Consider the following 22,165-nt stretch of genomic DNA (forward strand, 5'->3'; position numbering starts at 1 on the left):
TCCATTAATATGAATTAGTCAATAAAACTCCAAATGCTACATATGCAAGCAAAAACACATCTGAAGTATTTGAATTATCCCTATAAATTCCTCAGCTCCAATTTGAAAATCTGCTTTAATTTAGGAGGAAAGGGAATTTTAGCTTATGTGAAATTAGAATGTGCCTCAATACTGATATTATACAGTTACTTTCTCCTTTTTTTCCTCTTCTGATGGCACCATAACTTCTATTATGTAAAGACCTCAGGTCTGCTCAGAGCTTTTCTATAATCAGTATTCAGTTAACCAGGGCTGATGGCCAGAAAGCTTTACAATCTATATTTTGGGCTGCATAGCCTTTCAAAGTCTGTTGGCCAGCTCTCTTAATTAAGCAGACTGCCAGCTGGCTTGTGCAGGCCAGCAAAGTTAAATGAGACTGCTTTTGTGCTCAGGGATCTGGAAACATATGCAAAGTCCATCACCACTACTCTCACTCTCACTGAAACCTAAACTGGAATAGACAGTATTGTCCTAACTGAATCAAGCCACATTCAATCCCCAGCTACTCAGAAAAGACTGGTCAGACAATTCAAACCAGAAAAGTCAAAATGGATAAAGAATTTCCAATGCCCAAATTAAGAAGTATAGTTACACAGGTGATCTACTAAAATAGTATCTATTTTGAATAAACATTGCAAATAGAAAATGAACCAGGGCCAAAAGTAAAAACAATCAGAGAGTATGCTGAGTAGCACTTGGGAAACTGAATATCAACATTTTCCTTGTTATATCACATTTAAAAAAATATGGATTATGTTTTCTTTAGAATAAAAAGTTTCAAGTGACCTAAATAACAATGGAAAGATCTTGATAGACAACATATTATCAATGATGATTTTTACACTAGAAATATCAGAAATGATACAATCCAGGAAATATATGTGATCAGAAAGGGGGATAGATTGGTCATATTGTGAAAACAGTGGAGAATATCCTGACAATCTAGGTACTTTGAGATGTTAAAAGACCTAGAAGATGTCTGATAAATTGGGCAAATCATCTATAGAGGATTAGTGAGAAGTCATGGTTAAGAAAAGAAGTATCAGAATGGAGAGATGGACAGTTATTTGTGGAAAAAGCAAGCTCTCAGATGCCCATTACATAGTGACACCTCCAGATTCTGCCCTGGGACTGAAAAAAAAAAAGCCTCAGCACTTTTCCCTAGTTGTGATGTTCATGGGGGAAATGGGCATGATTAAACCAATCCTTGTGTGACTGATTAGAATTAGGATGCAGTGAAATTTCATGAATGAGAAGTTTGGGTGATATGTGTGTATGTATTTATATAGTATGATCTATAAGAAAATAGAGTGTTAGTAATTTGATATATTTACCAATATAAGTGGTGAATTCGTAAATGTCAGTGAAAATGTGCAAAGGTAGAGATCGCTGTGCACATTTTTCTTGGCATTTTTAAGGTTAAGGAAGGATGTGTGTGAGAGTGGGATCAAGTGTGGATTTCAGATTATTCAATAGCCAGTGGAGATTAGACCAGGAGACATAATTAATCATTAAGCCTCACTCTCAAAATTCTAAAGGAAGAGTAATGTTCAATTCAACAAGATTTGTTAAACATGTGCTATGTTATAAGCACTAGAAAGACATGAAAATTACAACCCTAGCTCAAAATTATTACATTCTCTTCATGTAAATGTGACATGAAAAAGTAGATTTAAAAAGATAAGAAGTCATTTCAGGAAACAGATACCCTAATGATTAAGGGATAAGTGCATTTCAAGTAAGCTTTGATAGCAGATGGTTCCTTGCCTACATAAATACCAAAACAAGAGAAAGACCTTGAACTGGAATCAATCTTCAGATTGGGTACCATAAAGAGGAAGCATTTACAACTCTGTGACAGGAAATGGGACTATTAAAAAAAAAAAAGGAAAATAGTAAGTTGTGAAGAACCCAAAGAACCCAAGATCTCAATATGAACAAGGTTTCCCATTTCACATTGAGACACAATAGGGAAATTGCCTTCTGCCCATACAAATATTTTTATCAGTAAAAACTAAAGAGTTATAAAGTAACCTCACTCAATCAAAATTATGTAGGAAATTAGCCTACTATTTCTACTGATGTAGAGAATAGCAGGAGGAGGAAATTTTCTCTATCAATGTAGGTTGGCATCTTCTCTCCTACTTATATATTTTGAAACTTACCTAAAGCTGTGAAAAAGTGAGCGATTTGCCCAGAATTACAATAGCCTGTATATATCAGAGGCAGGCCTAGAAACAGTAATTTTTAGATACTGGGCAGCTCCAGTGTCAAACTGCCCATTAAAAAGGGAATGTTTCGTGAAATTTCTATCATTCTTGTGTAAGGGCAATGCTAATCTTCTCTATATCATTCCAATTTTATTATATAGCCTGGTGAATCAAGCATTTATTCAACAAATATATCTAATACCTACCCATGTGGAGATTCCAAAGATATATTTCTTAACCTCTAGGACTGTGTAACTTTTTTTAGGATTGCTATTTTTCTACATTTAAACTCTACATTTATAGATGACTTAAGATTTTTAAATTATTTTCTTCATAGTTTATTATTTTAAAGTAAAGCAAAAGAATGTGGAATGCAGAAAGAAAAAAAACTCATATTTTTTATGAAGAACAAACAAATTAAAAATCAGTGTAAGCCAGGATGCAATCACTACTCATAAGAAAAGATTTTGTACAGATTCAAATGCCAGCCCTTGGAAATCATTTCAACCACAGCATATAACTTAAAAGTATGAAAAAATTCTACCATTGTTTTAATATATTATAACCTACTCGGATTGTTTTCATAGCATATTAAATTAAAAACAATTTAAAAAATAAAACAATTCTCCAACATCAAAAATTCCTTCAAGTGCAATAGTACTGCAGCCTTAGACAATTATATATGCTTCTTCTACTTCAAAAAAAAAAAAAAGGATATTATCAAAGTAGATCAGGATGCAAAGTAGAAAGTGCATCCAGTACTAGTGGGTAATAGACACTGGAGCATATCACAATTCACAGCACTCTGACATCTCTCCAAAGTAGGATCCATGAAACACTGATGTCTGACAAGAATATAAAGCCTCCATTGGTATACACACACACACACACACACACACACACACACACACACAGTTGCATTTTGCGTATGTGTCTTTTGGATGAGTCTGAATAGCCAAAAGTGGACAACAAGGTTGCCACCCTACTTCCTACAGTTATAAATTCTCACTCATCTTCCCCTAATGTCACATTACAGGATGGCGACACACCAGGATGATGACAAGAAAAATGCTACTGGGTTGTATTGGCCAGTGAAAGTTTGAAGCACACAAAAGAAAAGGGAGATTAAGTGGCTCCTGAGCTTTCACACTTCACTATCTGAAAATAACACTTTGTATTTATGCATGCCTACATATTGCCTTTTTAAGGTTATATGAGCATTGGGGGCTTTATCTTGTTCAGAGAGTTTCTGACTTCACAACAATTTAGAATTAGAGATTACTAATATTTATAATGGCATTTAGATTGGATTTTAAAGTTTTTAAAGCACTCTACATTCATTATTATATACTTTTTCTAACAACTCAATGGGGGTATTATCCCCATTTCACAGATGAGAAAATTTTAGTCCAAAGAGCTGATATGATTTGTCCATAATCATATATCTAATAAGCACCAGAACAGGAATTCAAATTCAAGTCTTCTTGACTTTTGGTTGAGAGTTTCCTCTCTCCTACCATGATCCTCTAAGACCCTCTAGCTAGAGTAACAAGGACATTGGCACCATAGGATAACAACCCCTGGAAGTTTTAATGGAAAGTGTTTGTCGATTATTCCACATGGTGAGAAGCTGAAGATAGCATCCAACTAAAAGGAAAGGTACAATAATCTGGGTACCACAAAAAAATTAAGCTATTTTCCCTGAAAATATCGAAAAACTTTTTGACTCATAAGTTTCAAATATATACATGATTAAAAGAAAAGTTACCTGGAACATCAAGGGAGTAGTTGCTGAAGAAAAGTTCAAACTTTTGATCATATGACTTTCAGCATTATATTTCGACATAAATCCTTTGATAATAACAGTTTTAGCTGTTCCTTGCTCTCCAATTAACAATACAGCCTAAAATAGAAGCCAAATAATCCGAGGAACATAATAAAATGAGTGAAAGAGAACTTTCTTTTTGACTGAAATAAAAATTTCATTTTCTCTTTCAATTTATGCAAAATAATTCAGTAATGAATGAGAGAAATTTCTAATATTACTGAATTAGGGTTAATGAAATAATAGATTATAGTGGGTATGTTAATAATTTTTTGCTAAATTACAGCTCTTAGTAGCTGAAATATTAAAAAAAATCTTTTTTCCAAAGTTGTTTTGTAAATACTACATATAATAGATTTCAATACTTGAATGAATTCATGGTTTCAACAGTACAGATATTAATTTCACTGATACTGATCACAATTATTCTCCAACTTGGTAGATGGACTGTAAGAGTTACTTGACTGATAAATTCATCATCTGGACAGCATGGAGAACAGCCTCTCATAACTTAGCAAGTTGGTTCTTAGTTGATAAAATCTGTACCAGGTTTATTTTCAGGCCTCTCAAGCCATATAGAAACTACCAGAATTTATTTTTTCCTAACTTGGCCTTAATACCCCAAGGACACAATGAGGCATTGCATTTAAGCTTCTATCTACCAATTACACACAAAAAAAGTCATAGAAATCTTACCTTGCCTTGTTTAGCAATAGTTTTAATTAGGAAATCAGTTCTCACATTGTCTACATTTGGCACCAAGATGGAGCCATATTCTGGAGTAAAGTCAGAAGGATAAACATATTCTTCAACACATGTGTTCCAGTGCATCCATTTGCCTGATTAGAAGAGAGAATATTAAAGTTTTCAGAGCTAAATAAATGTATTTCACATAAAACACCATCTTTAATCGTTTAAGAATTTCTGCTTATCAAGACAATTTATTAGCCATCTACACAAAATAAATATCACCAGTTTCAGAGACTAAGTACCTAAAAGGTAAATCAGAAAGGGATTAAAGAGCTGTCCTGAATTCACAAAGAGGAGATACTAGGAAAATATGGGCTCAATAGAATCTTATTTTTCAAGATGAAATTCTCCTATAACAAAGTATATAGGAGACAATCAGACCAAAACTGGCCTCTAACAAGTGAGTATTTGGAGCCAAACAAAGCAAGCTAGAGACAGGAGAGTCAGGATATAAACAGAAGTTTGATTTCAAAATGAGGAAAATGACTTGAAGACAAGGGCACACCTGCCAGAGACCCACTCTAATTGGAAGAACTGCATTAGTGTGGGGAGATCTCAATACTTATACCTAGGGCAATACTATGAGGTATAGCTCTGACAATAAGGGGAAACAGAATCAATGAGACAATTTGATATATAACTGGGCTTAATAAGCAGGATGTATACTGCAGGTGCTGTCCAAGCTCAGAGACAGCTGATGCTGAGAAACAATTCTAGGAATTTGCTGTGACTGAAATCACTTTGAGTGCAAAAGATTGTTGCTATATGTCCAGCTCAGGGCATGGTCTATTTGTTGGGCCTTAGCTCTGGCAAACAAAGTGTCTCCTAACACCTTGACATAAGAAATAGACATTAAAAAATATTGTCATATTGTAGATGAGAAAATTGGCTAAGCAAGATAAAATAATTTGCCAATGGTCACACAGGTAGAAATTCCAGACGGTTTCCTGAGTATCACACCAAAATTTTTTTCTATTATATATACTTTTCTAAGCACTATGCCTTAGTTATACCACTGAGAGTTTTGTTTGTTTGTTTAACAAAAAAAAAGTAGCATGGCATAGTAAAAAGAGAATCCTGAATGCCATGACCCTATGCTAGTGAACCAAATTCCTATGTTACTTTGAGGTAAGCTATTTAATCTCTGAATACAACAGGCAACTATCTAAAAAAATAAAAAGCAGAGAAGATAACAATTAGCATTGCTAGAGGCAGTTTTATCACCCAACAGTTCCTTATAAAGATGAAATTGTAAATTAAATCCCTAGCCTTGTAATAGTTTGCATCCTTACCATAATCAAATTAATTTTAAAAGATGAAGATGAATTAATATTTGGTTCTTTTATACATGAAGATACAATTTTGAATTTATAGCTAATAATTTTAAATGATAACTCAGAAAAGAACATTTCATTCTGGATACTGTATCATGTCATTATTATATAGGGATAGAGCTGGCCTTGGAACTAGAAGATTATGATTCAATCCCTACTTCCTGGCTGACTGACTGATAATTCCCTTAACGGTTCAGTGCTCCAGGCAAATCTCTTTTATCTAAAGAAATATACTGACCCATACTGTTAGAATTTCCTTTCCTAGAAATTCTCTAAATCAAGGAAATCAGAATTCTAGACTTGATTCATTATCTGTATGAATATACAAACTACATGTACTAACCATCAGCCGTTACATAATAATCAAACATGGTGTCTTCATTTCCATTTAAATGTGGTAAATTCAGTTTCAGTGTTTCATGAGACCTCAGCCAATTCTCCATTTTATAGCGGTCCTGCAATTCCAGTAATGCTCCAACACTCCACATCAGAGAGAAAACATATAATCTCTCCAGGTGTTCTGATGTGATATCCCCTCCCTGTTCCTATAGAATAAAGAAGCCTTCTTTTAAATACAAAATTTTCTAACTGAAATTGTTGCATGGAATTTCAATTAAAAACATCATAGGAAAAAGAACAGATTTCTGTAGTAATAAATGAAAAAGTAAAAGGATAATTTTCTACATAAATTTAAAAGGTATATATTTTTTCAATTATATAATCATGCTGAGTCTAAAAGGGATTTCCACATTGGCTTAAAAAATGAACTTGAAAACAGAGATATTTGCTAGATACATAGAGGAGATTCTGATTTGGGATAAAGGTCAGGCTAAATATCTTCAAAGGTTCCCTTAAACATTAAACTGCTACAACTGAAAATCATGTTTTCTTAAAGAATTATTTTTATATGTAACTGCTAAATTCAACATCATATATACAAACACTCTACATTTTGTCCAGAATTCTTATAAACACACAATGAAATATAAAATATCCTAACATTGATTTCCTCTATATTTCTAATTGAATGAAGCACTTCAATATCAGTTTCAATTATCATTATAATACCTCATTTATATAGTTCCTTAAACTTGGCAAAGCATCACCACTTTCCTCTAAGATAATTAATTTGAATATGATATTCTCTCATTAGGCTGTTGAGGAAACTGGACACAGGAAAGTTAAGTAACTTTCTCAGGCTCACAAAACTAGTAAAGGTCAGAGCTGTAGTTCAAATTCAATTTTTTTTTCACTTCCAAACTAGAATTGATTTCACAAGCCACATAGCTTCATAAAAGAGCAATTCCACAGCTCAGGAAATTCTATTATTTATAGTTACCTTAGACGGAATAAGGCCTTGAAGCATATTGATACTCTGCATGATCACAAATGCCTCAAGCATCTCCATCTTGTATTCCAAGTTCTGGATACTGAAGCGATACAGGTCAGAGAAAGACTCAGTGTACAACTGCCGAAGGATTGAAGCTTCTTGGGGAGAGCGCTTCTTCAAAAAACCCTATTAGTTCACACAAAAATCTATTGTCATATGTAATTATATACAAGAGAGTAATAGCATGTGATTATTATTTTTTAATATAATTTTAAGCACAATTTAAGCTTGTGTAATACATTTTCAGGGTCTGACATTCAGGAATCCAACTCATAACTTCTACATAAAGGGGGAAAATAAGACAAAGAATTCAGGAAAATGGTTTAGAAGAAATTAAAGATAAATCAGGGAACTGAAAAAGATAACAATGAAACTTACAAGAATTAAATGTTTTCTATATTTTTTTTAATTAAAGGATGGTATAGAAAGAATAGAAAGAATTACTTGTGGAAATAAGTAATTTAAAATCTTGTAAGGCAAAAAAGTTTATTAAAAATCTATCTTTTATAAAAAGTGCTCCACTTCACAAACACAGAAAAATTCTCCTTAAGTCATAAAATCATTTTATTCTTCACTTCAATATGAATGATACTATGAAATCACATTGCATACTCTGAATCAAAAGAGCAAGGACAAAGAGTGATCTTGACAAAAGAACATAAAATTGATCATGAATTCATGAATCTACCTTATTATGTGCTACACCCCCCAAAGCGGGGGAAACTGGCAGCTTGAAGACCAAATTCATGCTTATTTTCTTTACCTGATTGGCTACTTGAAAATTAATAATTAAAGCTTACTTGTGTCCTTGACCTATCATCTAATCTCAGTCTCACAGTTGTCTTTGACTTCTCTCATAATTAATCAGCTGCTTATTTATACATGTCTCATTTATTTCTGTTTATTGGCAAGAGTGAATTCTTAAATGTCAAATTCTAGTGAATATATGGACCTTATGGATTTGGATGTTTCTTTCAATGATATTCATCTCAACTCATTATGTCTGCCTGCTATACAAGACTCTAATCAATATCTCATAATTTTGTCAATAAGTTTCACAAAAATACTCAAGACTTCCTTCACTGTATCCTGACATCCTGAAGTTATCAAAAAATCACCAGATACCATCTCCCTATTATCTCTCACCTTTGCTCTGTGATCAGTCCATCTTCCTTTCCCTATATTTTATATTCTGATATCCCTTATCCTTGTTCTTTAAAATTCATAATTTCTTATGTTTCAACCTACTCAAACTCACGATATCTCTCCATTTTCCTCTATGTGATATTCATTTTCAGTTGTTCAATATGTGTGTGGGGGGGTGATCGTTTAAAGGAATAGTCCTTGATCATTCAATTTTGGGGTTCATAAGTCTGCTTCTGACAAAAATAGTTGATGAGTTGTCTACTTTAACAGTTTAAGTATATAGTCTATTATAGACTATAGACATAGGTCTTCTCAAAAGTCTAAGAGAAAAGCAGCTACTGAAATTGTCTGACCTATAGTTTTGATTCAGTTAATGTCCATTTGAATATAACAAGATCTAGACTAAGGAAGAAATGAAGAACACAATATGCTTCAATGATTTGCATATGAAAAATTCAGAGAATCTTTAAATTAATAACTTGGTAAATATTGACACTGGAAATATTTCTGCAATTGTGGGACAAATATAATTCACATGATCTTAAATAAAGGATGAGAATTTAGTTAACACCAACTAAAATAAAATCATTTAAAGAGACAGGGAGACAGAGACAAAGGCACAAAGGAGAAAAGAAAGAGAAGAGAAAGATAAAAACAGCAAGAGTCAGAAAAGAGAGGAGAAAAAGGGAGGAGAGGAGGAAAGGGAAGAGACAATGTAATTTTATCTCTATTGTGATTTGCTGCTAAGAGAACAGAAGATTCTTTTCCACATTGTCACCAGTTGCTTATAAAGTAGAAAAGAAAAAGATGAATTCTACAAAAGAGCAAAGTAGAAAGGATTCTTTTCCAAATTTAAGGAAGACCATTTCTTTTTGCTAAGGAAATACTACTTTAGCTGAAAACATCAGCTCATTTGGCTCAAGTAACATGTCCCTTAATATATTAGTCCAACAAAAGTTGGATTACCTAAATTTAACAATTCAAGCATCTGTTCAAAAGTTTACAATTCTAAAATTGTGAGTTACTCCAGGCAGGTGGAATTTCTTCCTACATGTGTCTCCTGGGTTGGATTTTACAAATAAATTCTCACTTTCCCCTAGAGATAGTATATTAGTGGGAGAGTGTGACTCAGGCTTTATATGTAGTCTCTCTGATATATTTTTTTTATTTCTGAAATCGGCCAAATCTGGTTGTTTTTTCCTATCTTTGACCTCTGTAGTTCCATTTCTACTTCTCTATTAAGTACAATCAGGACGATGAAGGTAGAATTCAAATATGATGACCCAACTTCTCTTAAGCAGAACTTTCTCCCTTCTTTGCTGAAGCTTGAGGGAAACTATGGGTAAGAGATATTTCATATTCTGTCAGATTTACATTGTCCTGTTTTGTATTCTTTTATACATTATATGGCTTTATGGATAGGAAATGGGGAAAGAACAGATCAATTAGATAAGTAGCTAGGTAGGTAGGTGGGTAGAAACATAGATATATAGATTAGATGACAATCATACATATAAAAACAAAAATATCAATAATTTATTTTTAATCTTGGTATATTTTCCATTTTTCTACAGTTTGTTATACTCCTTCATTTTTATCTTTAAATGTACTCAAAATTATTTTACATAGATTGTCTCCCATTATCCTTTTACTATATTTTCCCTTCATGAGAGGAACTATTTATAATCTATTTTCTCTCTTAAGAATTTCTGAGCAAGTTTATATCTTAAATCAGTGCTGTATTTGACTACCACCTCTCTCTACTTGGCAAGTAACTCAAATGTTTCCTGAAAAGGGCACTTTTTAGCTTATTTTGGTTTTCTTTTAATAGCAATTATTGATAATTTCATTTAAGGGCCTTAGGGAATTCAGAAAATTTCTCTACCTTTTCATCTGTGTATCCTATGTTGATGCAACACTTGCAATTGTTTTTATGATGGCCTTTTTGCAAATATTTATGAGTATTATAATACAATGCAAATAAATTTTCATTAGAAATTATATTCCTTATTGCCTTTGGGTATATTACAAAAATAACTGTCAACTTTCTTTGATCCTCCAACTTATACCTATGAGCAATTTTCTTTATATTAACTGTAACCCAAATATCTCCTCCCTTTGATGGATCAAAGTCCTAAACCTGCATGAGAGGTAGGGTGAAGTTTTGCTTTTTTAATGTCTGAGAGTCTTTTCAGTTCTCTTTAGTCTTGTCAGGTTCTGCATTTGTTTCAAGTGCTTCTGACTTCTGGTTGGGAGAGAGAAAATGAAAGTTATAAACCCCACTTCAGGTGACTGAAGGAAACACTCTGTAAAGAAACCAATATAAGAGGAGCTCATAATTTCCATTATGATCTACATTAAAGACTTCTGGGAAATTCCTCTTGAGTGAGATCTAGAACTTACTCTCTTGGTTGATCTGAGTTACTGACACATAGTATAGTTATCCCTTCTACATCATAACTTTACCCATCCAAGTTTCAATATATCACCAGTAAGCATAAGAAATTAAATGGGGAGTTGGAGTGAGGGAGATTTTTAGAAGCCATAGACAAAAAGCCAGTAGACAAAATGGAACCTATTACCCAAATTTATAGCAAAATACTGTACACATCTGATAAAAAAAGAAAAAAAGTCAGACTACTTTTCTAGTATGAAAAGAGGACCAAATTCCAAAAGATTTGATAGAGAGAGCCATATGTATACAGAAAAAGGACTATGGGGACTTAATGTGGATTACAAATAGTATTTTCACTCTTTTGTTGTTGTTTGGTTAATTGGTGTTTCTTTCTCATTTTTTTCCCTTTTTGATCTGATTTTTCTTGTAAAGCATGATAAATAAAGAAATATCTTTGGAAGAATTGCACTTTAATCTATACTGGATTGCTTGCTGTTTAAGGGATCAGGGATGAGAAAAGAGAGAGAGAAAAAATTGGGACAGGAGATTTTGCAAGGGTGAATGTTGAAAACTATTTTGTCTGCATTTTGAAAAATAAAAATCTATTATTATTTTTAAAAAACAGAAAAAAGAAGGGAGGGCCAAACAATTTTATGTGGATTTTCCAGGTGTGGGAGGGTACAATGGCCCCAACTTTTTTAATACAAAAGGAAAAATTGTATTCTCAAGGAATGTGTATTCACTGATTGACATTTCTATTACTCTACTATTACTGACATTATATACTGCATAAGTGGACAGGTATTTCATAGGACTGAGAGCCATTTTATATTTCCCTTGTTTCATGGGGTTGCCATGGTTACAGAATTCATCACTAGATGAATAACTTAGTGATTAATCTTCCTTTGCCTAGCCAGAATGATCCTTGTTTTGCAAAATGAATACAATTTTAATTTTGCTGATGTATCATGTGCTTAGGGTACATAGATATAACATGATTTCCTGATATAAAAAGCTGAAATTCCATAATTAAATTTATAAGTGTTTTAAAATTTGGGATAGAATCAATATTCCTTAAATGTTCTCCTTTAAAATAATTCTCCAATTATTTAAAAATAATAGATGATGAGTTTCCTTAGATTTCCTTACATTCTCCAATATACAAGAGTGAATGATTAAGTTTTTAGGAAACTTAGTGGCTTGTTCAATTTTATGATCACTTGATTTTCATATTTTTAGTTCTCATTTCTTCTCACTTCAAACTACATTTTAACTTTGTAGACACAGAAACTTATAAGTCATTTTGAAATACCTTCAAAGGCTCTTTTTTCCCACACAACAAAAAAATAAGTAGAAAAGAGCAAAAGAAACTTTAAATTTCTTGAAATTACAGTCCTATTTGTTACAAAATAGCTGGCATTCAAGCCATGCAAGCAATAACAAAATAATCTGTATAATGCATGATTGTATAGTAAGTATTCTAACTGATTCTCCAGTAATTTTCTCCAATAAAAGTCAAATTTTACTAAGCATAAAAACTGTAATGAAAATAAATATATTGAAGTAATTTTCAATCAAATAGATAGATAGATATGAAGAATTATTGATACTTATACATTTTAAATTGAAGATTAGAAAACCTTAAATGGCTCAAACTCATACAATCCAAACAAAATATAATAAACAAACTTTAATCATACAGCAAAAGAACTCATTCAAAGAATTTTTAAAAGGGAGAAAATCTACAAGTTTCCCTACTAAATACTTAATAAATTGTAAATTTGGAGGGATTTTATCTTTTAATTCCAGAACCCTACCTGAATACTTCACACTTAACAGAGACTTAAATAAGTTTTTATCAATTGCATTGACTGGAGTAATATAGCAAAAATGCTTATGTATGGTTAACATGTAAATATTCCAGTGTGTTCAAGATACTGTGAACTTTGACAGATCAACTAAATTTTGTTCAGTGAATCAAGAGAAAAAATACTAAAATACTACTAAAATAGAATATTAGATTATTTTAATTTTAAATGTTTCATCTCATACCTCAAGAATAGGACTCCAATTAAGGATGGAAGAACTCATGAAAACCATACCATTCCTTGACACTGTAGCAGGAGAAGCATTGTCAATATTATGAGGCTCAAAAACTATTTTACAATTTGGAGCCATAGGGATACGATCTCCATTTGCAAGTGTTAAAGTTTTGTTATCATCCAAAACTGAATTCAAGTTCTCAATCCAGATTGCATCAACTGGGCCATCAAGAACTATCCAAATGTGTTCTCCTAGAATAACCATATCACCCAAAAAAGTTATAATATGTATAATACACATATATTATATAGATACATTCATGCATATGTATATATCTTCATCAATTTGTAAAAGAAAGGTTTTGTTTCTCTGTTTTATGAAATATAGTAGTAGGAGGCCTACTCTCCATAAACATGTATTGAAATCCTAAAAGAAAAACTGATATAGAATCACCACTGGGATTCCATAAAGAAATTCTATTGTTTGTTTCAGTTCATAACTTGTTATTGATAGAAGATTTTGCTGAATTCAATAACTACTAGTATTCCATTAATAAGCATAATTTAACAATAAGTTTTGTAGTTATAATATTTCCACTAAAAACTATGAAATAATTTCAGATATAACATACAATCTAAATAATGTACTCTATTTTAAGTCATTGAACTAGCTATTCAACTGAAAAAAATGACAAGCACCTTATACAAATTTTGTGAAAAAGGACATATAACAATTAGATATGTTTTTACAAAGAAGAAAACTACTTATAAATGGCAATACATTTTCCTATCTTAGGAAATATTGTGACGATGTTATGACTACAGGATGGTACCTCACAAAGATCCATTTCAATTCAATTCACCTGTCCTGTGGTTACTTAAAGTTGCAATTTAAATTATTTACGTGTCAAAGATTTCTGTTCTGGGACCCTACTATAACAGACAATCAGATACAACTATTAATTCATTCTTTCAAGCACTTTATAAGGATGTTTTGTAGAGGATGGGATCAGGCCTCATGCTTTTAAAACATCATATTTCAAAAATGTTGTATTTCCATTTTTCATTAAGCAAAAATTAAAACCCAGTAAAAAAGATACAATAAAGGAAAGTACTCAAAATTCCTCATAATTTTTTCTCTTATAAAATACCCTAGTTTCAATGATCCTTTTTTAAGACATGACCCTTGCAATGCCTGAATAAAAATGAACTATATACTGATAAAATGGTTATATTTTAATGGCATTTTGTCAAACAAAAAGTTTTCTTTTTAACTTCCTCTTCTTTCAAAGTCGTCTTTTATGAAAATTTTCTTTGATCCTACAAGTTGAAACTAATCTCTCCTCAAAAATGTTATCATCACAAATTGGATCTCTTTTTTTGCCCTTGTCATATTCTTCATTGTGGCAATTATTGGTATAGTGTCTTAAGCCAGAAGTGTTCTGGAGCCAGCTTGTATATACTGATGAATTTTCAGTATGATCATTTATACCTTGGAAAGTAGCAACTTCTAAAAATTTAGGCTAGATTTTTTTTATTGATTATCTAAAGAATGTGATGAAGAAAATGTCAACAATGCAAATTAAGTTTAAAAAACATTTTTTCAAAGACCTAGTTGTTAATTTACCAGCACATCCTAGTCTTTACCTTCACTATTCTCATCAGATTATGAGCTCAGGTAGGCACAGTGTTGTCAGTTTTAATATTTCTCTCAACATCTATAAACCAGCTACACGTGCTTTACACAGCATAGGCACTTAGCAAATGCTTGCTAATTTAATTCAAAATTGCAAAGAAATAAATCAGGAAAATTAAGTCTTATATTCACAAATTGCACACCTGACAAGTAAGAAATTATTAAGTTTATGGAACCACAAATTCTTAATCTTTATTAAAATGCTAATGTTGAGAATACAAGTCCTTTGCTACTCCAGATTTGTTAACTCTTTAGAGCCAGAAACTGTTTCCTTTCTCTCATGACATCCCTAATCCCTAGCATCGCAGCCTTTTAATAAATCTATTGAATTGAATTGCTTTTGAGTGGATTTTTTTATTAGAAGTATCTTTAAAAATTTTTTAATTTTGTACTTTTTTTTTCTTTACCTTTCTTTGCTCTCAAAGTTTTTCTCCAAAGAGTAGAGAAAATCCCATCTGTCCAGTCATTTGTGGCTACATCAAGGCGACCAAACATCTGGGGTGCTGTGATAGCTTTAGGATTCATCCTCATTTCACGGTGTGGCTTTCCACAATCTAAGGATAATAAATCCAAATAGTTAATATCTAAATCTTCAAACAATAATGTGCTATACTACAATTTATATACAGCACTATTTATATACATGATTATATCGTCATCAGTGTAGCTATGATTAAGTATCAGTGAGAGTGAAAGAATAAAAGCAAGAATACTTTGAAAAGGTGTGTTTACAATACACACAGGTATTTAGTGCATATATTCACGTGTATGTATGTACATTGTATTATGTGTGTGTGTGGTGTGTGTGTGTGTACATATATATGATTAAAGCCATTAACACTTCCTAGATTATGGTCGTTTTATTCTTCATTTTCTGAGAAGCAGAAAGTCTGTATCATAAAGGGTTAATAAATCTTGCTAAAATTTATAAAAATAGTAATATAATCTGGGAGTTCTTTAAACTTCATAGTTCAAAAGTCTTTTGGTTTATGATGTACTTGATTAAATTTTGTGCCTGTAATACCACCTAGAGGATGCTTTATACTCCACATTATCAACTTTGATTTTCTGGGATGGGTTCTTGCTCACCTTGGAAAAGACAAGCTAAACTAATGTCACATGCATGACAGGACTTTCCCTTATGACCAACCTTAGGAAATAAATTTAAATCATCATCATTCAACCTTTAAAATTACTCTTCAATTTGCTGGACTTTTCTGCATGAGCATCTATGAAAAAGTTGTGTTTAATCAGCAACAAAGAGATTAATAAGTTTTAAGAGTTAAAAATCATTAGAAGAAAGTCAGAGTATAATTTTATATATAAAAGAGCCATATATATGCAAACCTGCACATTAAGAAGGTGTTACATTAAAACCCGTGAAAATGTGTTCTACACTTTCTCTCTAAAAGCCTCATAAAAATATGCAGGTTAGTAATCAGTACTATTTTATTACCCTGAACTTCAATTTGATGGCCATATTTTATCCTTTGCAATGAGTGGAATCCACAAAACTTTGCCCAAAGTTTGATTATTTACTTTTTAAACTCTCTTTCCAGGAGAAGAGAAAAGCATTAAAAATGATCACATTATATGGTATGTTGGCAGTATGTCGTACTCCCCACTTACATTTTGAAATTATCACAATACATAACCAGTAGGTAAGACCTGTGTCTTCAGTTCCTCCCACTCTTAGTTATACAATGGTTGGCAGCTATTTCCTTCTAGCTGCTTGGAAAGGGTGTCAGGATAATCTGAAACTGACCCTTCCACATCTAGTTCTTATTAACATTGGAATGTTTTCCAGTTTCTCATAGGATCCATAAGGAGCCTGATTATTATAGATGTAAGGCTGTATTTATTCAATATTGTAACCCCTAATGAGGAAGATGGATCTCTTTCAATTTTACATACTTCAGACTCATCTCTTCCAAAATGATCATCCTGTTTGATCTTCTATTGTGAATATATACTACATTATTTCTAAGGAAGTGAAACTAAGGCAACACATGAATATGTTTTCTGGCAGTCATTTAAAAAGTCATTACAAAAGGATCTGTGCTTCAATTGCTAATTTGTTAGCCAAAAGAGTTCTGATTATTTCACCAGCAATAGATTTCTATTTTCTAGCCATGCCAAATTTAAAAGTCTGGAAGAAAACTTATCTAATTTAGTTCTTGGCTGATTTGGCTATTCTGCTCAAATCATGACTTGTCTAGAACTACAAACCATATGAAAAAAAAAATTCAAATTGAAGAAAATATACCTTTCATTCAGTACTTTTCTGGAAACTAATTGTTGTATAAAACATTTTGGTTACGGATTATTTTAAGCTAAAGACATGGAATATTATTTTAAAATAGGACAGATCATGTCCTTATGCAACAAACCTTTTGAGCTTATCCTCCTAATGTCCATTTGCAAAGGCAAGTTGATTCTCTAAATGGTGACTAACTACTTGCATCTTCAAGATCATAGGACTAAGTACAAGGAGTTAGAAAGGAGTTACTTTGTAATAGTATCATTCATGGGCTCCCTTTAGATGTACTTCCATGATTACTTAGACAAACTTAGTTAGCTTTAAAAATGTAACAATGGAACAAAATAGTTGCTATTAAGCATTCTCCCATAAAGTCTTGGCCACACTCTCCTTCAAGTACATTCAGAGTCAGTGGAAAAGTGGAATCAACCTTAGAGAGCACTTATGACAAAGAGGTAATACAAAGCTCCTAGATTCTGTAAGTTCTTTTATCCAACCTCCATGACATTCTCTTATGGAATATATAGATAGCTCTTTGCTAAGCTCTAAGGGTAGATGATCTTACAGAGTCCTGGGGCTACCTATTTTTAGAGTATATAATTTGTCCTCAGCTCCCAGTGCTGAACCTCATTTCTGACTCGTACTTTTCTCTAGAATTTTGAGAAAACCAAGCACTGTGAGAAATTTCTCAGAAATTTACCCAATTCAGAATCTAAGCAAAGAGTAAAAGAAAATTTAAGTATGGGTGAATTGGTTTATTCCTATTCATTATGTTTGCTCAGTGAGGCCTGGAGAAAGGTTGATTTTCCCTATTATGAAAACAGGTGATAAGGAAATTGATGTCTCTTTAATCAAGATTTGAGGTACTCCTCACATACAACCAAGCCTTCATTTTAATATAGTCCATATCTTTGCCTTAACCAATACAAATTGATTCCCATCCCACAGAAACACCTCTTCAAAGGGAATATAAACTTTGACCCCACCACTATTAGAGATTTTGGCTTAAGAGAGATAGTCAAATAATCATTCTTTTATTAATAATCTGCTGGTATTATAATGAAATTATTATATTACCCAGAAAAAATATATATATTTGGCTTTTCAATTGAGCAGAATGAGAAAAAGCAATAAACATTCAGTTTTACTTGAAACCTGACTGAAAAGCTGAAGAATATATACACAGTGATAGTTGGGAGGAGACCCTCTAGGAAGTTGGGATCTGCAGATGACTGATTACTATCAAAACAGAAAATCTGTCTGAAGAATGCAAGTCTCATGAGGAAACTGAGTACAAAAGCTGCTTATCTAATGAGCTTTCTGTGATTTTTGTCCTATTGTATCTGGCTCTCTCGAGGGACAGGAACTACCAAAGAGGATACTTGGCTAGCTACCAAAATTGATGTCGACAAGTTAAAACTTAGAAGAGATCAACCAAAATTTGTGCATCTTGAGCAAGATTGTTTGGTGAGAATTGGGCAACAACACATTGAAGAAGGAAAATATTAAATCCAGTTCTAGAAGTCATATGTCAATACCAAGATGAAATGAAAAACTGAATAAAAATAAGCATTACTTCCTTTGACAAACTGATTTGTTGATTACGTAAAAGGCAGTGTGGCCTAGTGCACAGGGAGCTGGCTGACCTTGGAAGCAAGATCTGTATTCAAATAGACTGCTGAGTCATATTGGTGATGTGACCCTGTGTAATCACTTAACCTCTCAGTCCTCTAGACATTTCTCTAAAAAAATAAGATTCAGAGATGTCAAGATACATTGGTAAAGGACATTCTTCAATAATACCTCCTTATGCCAATGAAATCACAGGTCTAGGTTTTATTCCCACCCCTATCCTGCTCAAGCCAATCTTTTGAGTTACTGCACAGGGCGCTTTCCACACTTCTTTACTTATTTGAATTAATGATTGCTGATGTCATAATCAGCAGCAATTAATCTTTTCATTCCGATACTTCTCATATTATTTGTCCTAGATGTCTTCTATATTTATCAAATATAATTTTAAATTATATTTATCATTGTACATTTTATATTCTATTCTAAGTTCTCTGAGATCAGAGAATGTGTCTTGATCTTTTATTTAGTTTTTTACAAAAGTCTTAGAATAGATTTATAAAAGTAAAGTTAGAACCCAATCCTAGAATCTAACAGGGTCCCTGTCCTTTTTAACACTCATTATAAATGGCTCATACACATGAATATTGCTTCCACAAAAGCTTGCCCTTGCCCTTTATCAGCTAACAAAGCTTTAAAACCAGGACCTCATGGAAACCACCCAGTTACTAGACTCTTTAACCTACTCTTTAGTCTATTCCTTTCTCCCCTTTAGATTCAAAGAATTTCAAAAAAATATTGTACCCGAGAAATTGGATCTGAATGAAGTAGAGGGCTCACAAGTAGAGTGCAGGACTACTATTTCAATTTGGGATAACTTACAACTCAAATGTTTTCATACCTGTCATTGATTTCATTAAAGTGTAGATGCAGGTTGTTTTCCCTGAACCACTAGGTCCCAAGGTCATCATTCCATGCCTCACCCGTTGTGTTTCAAACAGTTGGATAACTTTCAGCTTCCAAGGAGGATGATTAATTAAACCAGCTTCGTCAACCTGAAACCATAACCAAATAACAAAGTCAATCCAATTTAATGTAAGATTCAATTTGTAAAATCAGATTTAATATACACTCACAAATGTGGTAAATGCCTAGTTTCAATGATTTACTGATGCTATAAATAGCCAAAAGGAAATATGATATTGGTTGCCTAATATCTTTGGTTGAGTCCATATCAAGAAAATAATTTAAGAATAAAGTTTGAAACAATAAAAATGAGTTTAAGTTCTCTACTAATTTGACTACTACTCATTTTACTTCCTAATTCTCAATCATCCTCACCCATGATTTTCATACTCTGCAAATCTGGCCATATCAATCCTACTGAATAAACCACAGTGATTTCCTATTGCCTCTAGGATTAAATATCAAATCTACTACTGGGCATTTAAAGCACTTGGCAATCTGGCCTCAACCTAGTATTCCAGTCTTATTGCACATTACTCATTTTAACACAGTCTAGTCAAATTGTCCTTAGTGTTTTCATTCATAGCATCATCTCCATGCATTTGTACTGTCTGGCCCCCATGTTTAGAATATACTCCCTCTTCACTTCTACTTTGAATCTTTAGCTTCCCTCAAGTCTCAGATCAATGTCCACCTTCTTCATAAAGCCTTTATTCTTCCCAGGAGATGCTAGTATCTTCTATTAACTTTAGATAAAGCTTTCATACAATTATATACAACACATATGACATGTTACCTTCCTATACACATGTCACTGATGGAATATAAGACTTTTAAAAAGTCCTGTCACAAAACAGTCATGTAAATATTGTTGATCTCTTGATTGATCAATACATTAAAAATACTCCAAGGGAAAAAATGGGGGGAGGGAGAATGAAAAGGAGGGTGTTTTAGCTGTTATAGACCTAAGACTATATTATAACGAGGCACTCATCCAAACTATTTGATACTGGCTAAGAAACAGAGCAGTGGATCACTGAAATAGATTAGCTTCACAAGATACAATAGACAATGACTATAATAATCCAGTGTTTGATTAACCCAAGTTTCTGGGATAAGAACTTACTATTTGACAAAAAATTTCTGGGAAAACTAGATTATAGTATGGCAGAAACTAAGTATTAACCAACATTTAACATGCATACCAAGATAAGATTGAAATGGGTTCATGTTTTATACATAAAGGATGATACTAAAAGTAAATTAGGAGAACAAGGGATAGTTTACCTCTAAGATCTGTGGAAAAGAAAGGAATTTGTAGCCAAAGAAGAACTTAAGAACATTATGAAATGCAAAATGAATAATTTTTATTACATTAAATTAAAAAGGTTTTGAGCAAACAAAACCAATATAGCAAAGATTAAAAGGGAAGTAGTAAACTATGTGGGGGGGGGTGTTTACAGACAATGTTTCTGCTAGACGTATCATTTCTAAAATATATAATTGATTCAAATTTATAAGAATATGAACTATTCCCCAATTGATAAATGTTCAAAGGATATGAACAAACAATTTTTATATGAAGAAATTAAAGCCATCTACAATAATTTGAAAAGATGCTCTAAATCACTACTGACCAAAGAAATTCAAATTAAGAAAACTCTGAGGTACCATTTTATACCTCTCAGATTGGCTAGGATGACAGGAAAAGATAAAGATAAATGTTAGAAGGAATGTGGGAAAACTGGACATTAATACTTTGTTAGCTGAGTTGTGAAATGATCCAAGCAATCTAGAGAGCAATTTGGAACTATGCCCAAAAGGCTATAAAACTGTACATACATTTGATCTAGGTGTGTCACTACTAGGTCTATACCGCAAAGAGATAAAAAAAGAGAGAGAAAAAGAATCAGATGTGCAAATATGTTTGTAGTAGGCTTTTTTGTTAGGACAAGGATGCTCATCAGTTGGGAAATGGCTGAATATGTTTTAATATATGAATGTAATAGAATATTATTGTTCTATAAGAAATGATGAGTAGGTCAATTTCAGGAAAGCCTGGAAAAACTTACAGGAATTGGTGCTGAGAAAAGTGAGAGAACCAAGCAGACATTGCTTATAGTAACAACAAGATTATATGATGATCAATTGTGATACACTTGGCTCTTCTCAACAATGTGGTGATTCAAGGCAATTCCAGTAGACTTGGAATAGAACATACCAATCACATCCAGAGAGAGAACTATGGAGATTGAATGTGGATCAAATCGTAGTATTTTCATCCTTTTGTTGTTGTTTGGTTGTGTTTTTTTCATGTTTTTTCCCCATTTTGATCTGATTTTTCTTATACATTGCAAATATGGAAATGTGTTTAGAAGAACTGCACATGTTTAACCTATATCAAATTGCTTGCTTTCTTGGGAAGGGGGAGAGGGAGAAAGTAAGGGAGAAAATTTTGGCACACAAGGTTTTGCAAAGGTTAATACTGAAAATTATAAAGGGCTATTTTTTAAAATAAATTTTTTAAAAAACTAAAAAAT

At 32.5% G+C, this 22,165-nt stretch overlaps 1 protein-coding gene and 1 non-coding gene across 2 annotated transcripts in view; both read right to left on the bottom strand.

Annotated features, from left to right (window-relative positions):
- The window catches only part of DNAH5 (dynein axonemal heavy chain 5), a 290,296-nt gene that overhangs the window by 144,834 nt on the left and 123,297 nt on the right, over nucleotides 1-22,165 (bottom strand). The window contains exons 41-47 of the mRNA XM_051973471.1: nucleotides 19,561-19,714; nucleotides 15,235-15,381; nucleotides 13,142-13,383; nucleotides 7,498-7,674; nucleotides 6,502-6,703; nucleotides 4,771-4,913; nucleotides 4,018-4,152 (exon numbers count right to left, since the gene is read on the bottom strand). Of these exons, the coding sequence (XP_051829431.1) occupies nucleotides 4,018-4,152; nucleotides 4,771-4,913; nucleotides 6,502-6,703; nucleotides 7,498-7,674; nucleotides 13,142-13,383; nucleotides 15,235-15,381; nucleotides 19,561-19,714 (1,200 nt within the window). The remainder of the gene's footprint in view (nucleotides 1-4,017; nucleotides 4,153-4,770; nucleotides 4,914-6,501; nucleotides 6,704-7,497; nucleotides 7,675-13,141; nucleotides 13,384-15,234; nucleotides 15,382-19,560; nucleotides 19,715-22,165) is intronic.
- LOC127546023 (U6 spliceosomal RNA) lies at nucleotides 2,322-2,425 on the bottom strand. The gene has a single exon (XR_007949894.1). It is a non-coding gene; the product is annotated as a U6 spliceosomal RNA (small nuclear RNA).

Source organism: Antechinus flavipes, chromosome 1 (assembly GCF_016432865.1).
Source record: "Antechinus flavipes isolate AdamAnt ecotype Samford, QLD, Australia chromosome 1, AdamAnt_v2, whole genome shotgun sequence".
NCBI classification, from domain to species: domain Eukaryota; kingdom Metazoa; phylum Chordata; class Mammalia; order Dasyuromorphia; family Dasyuridae; genus Antechinus; species Antechinus flavipes.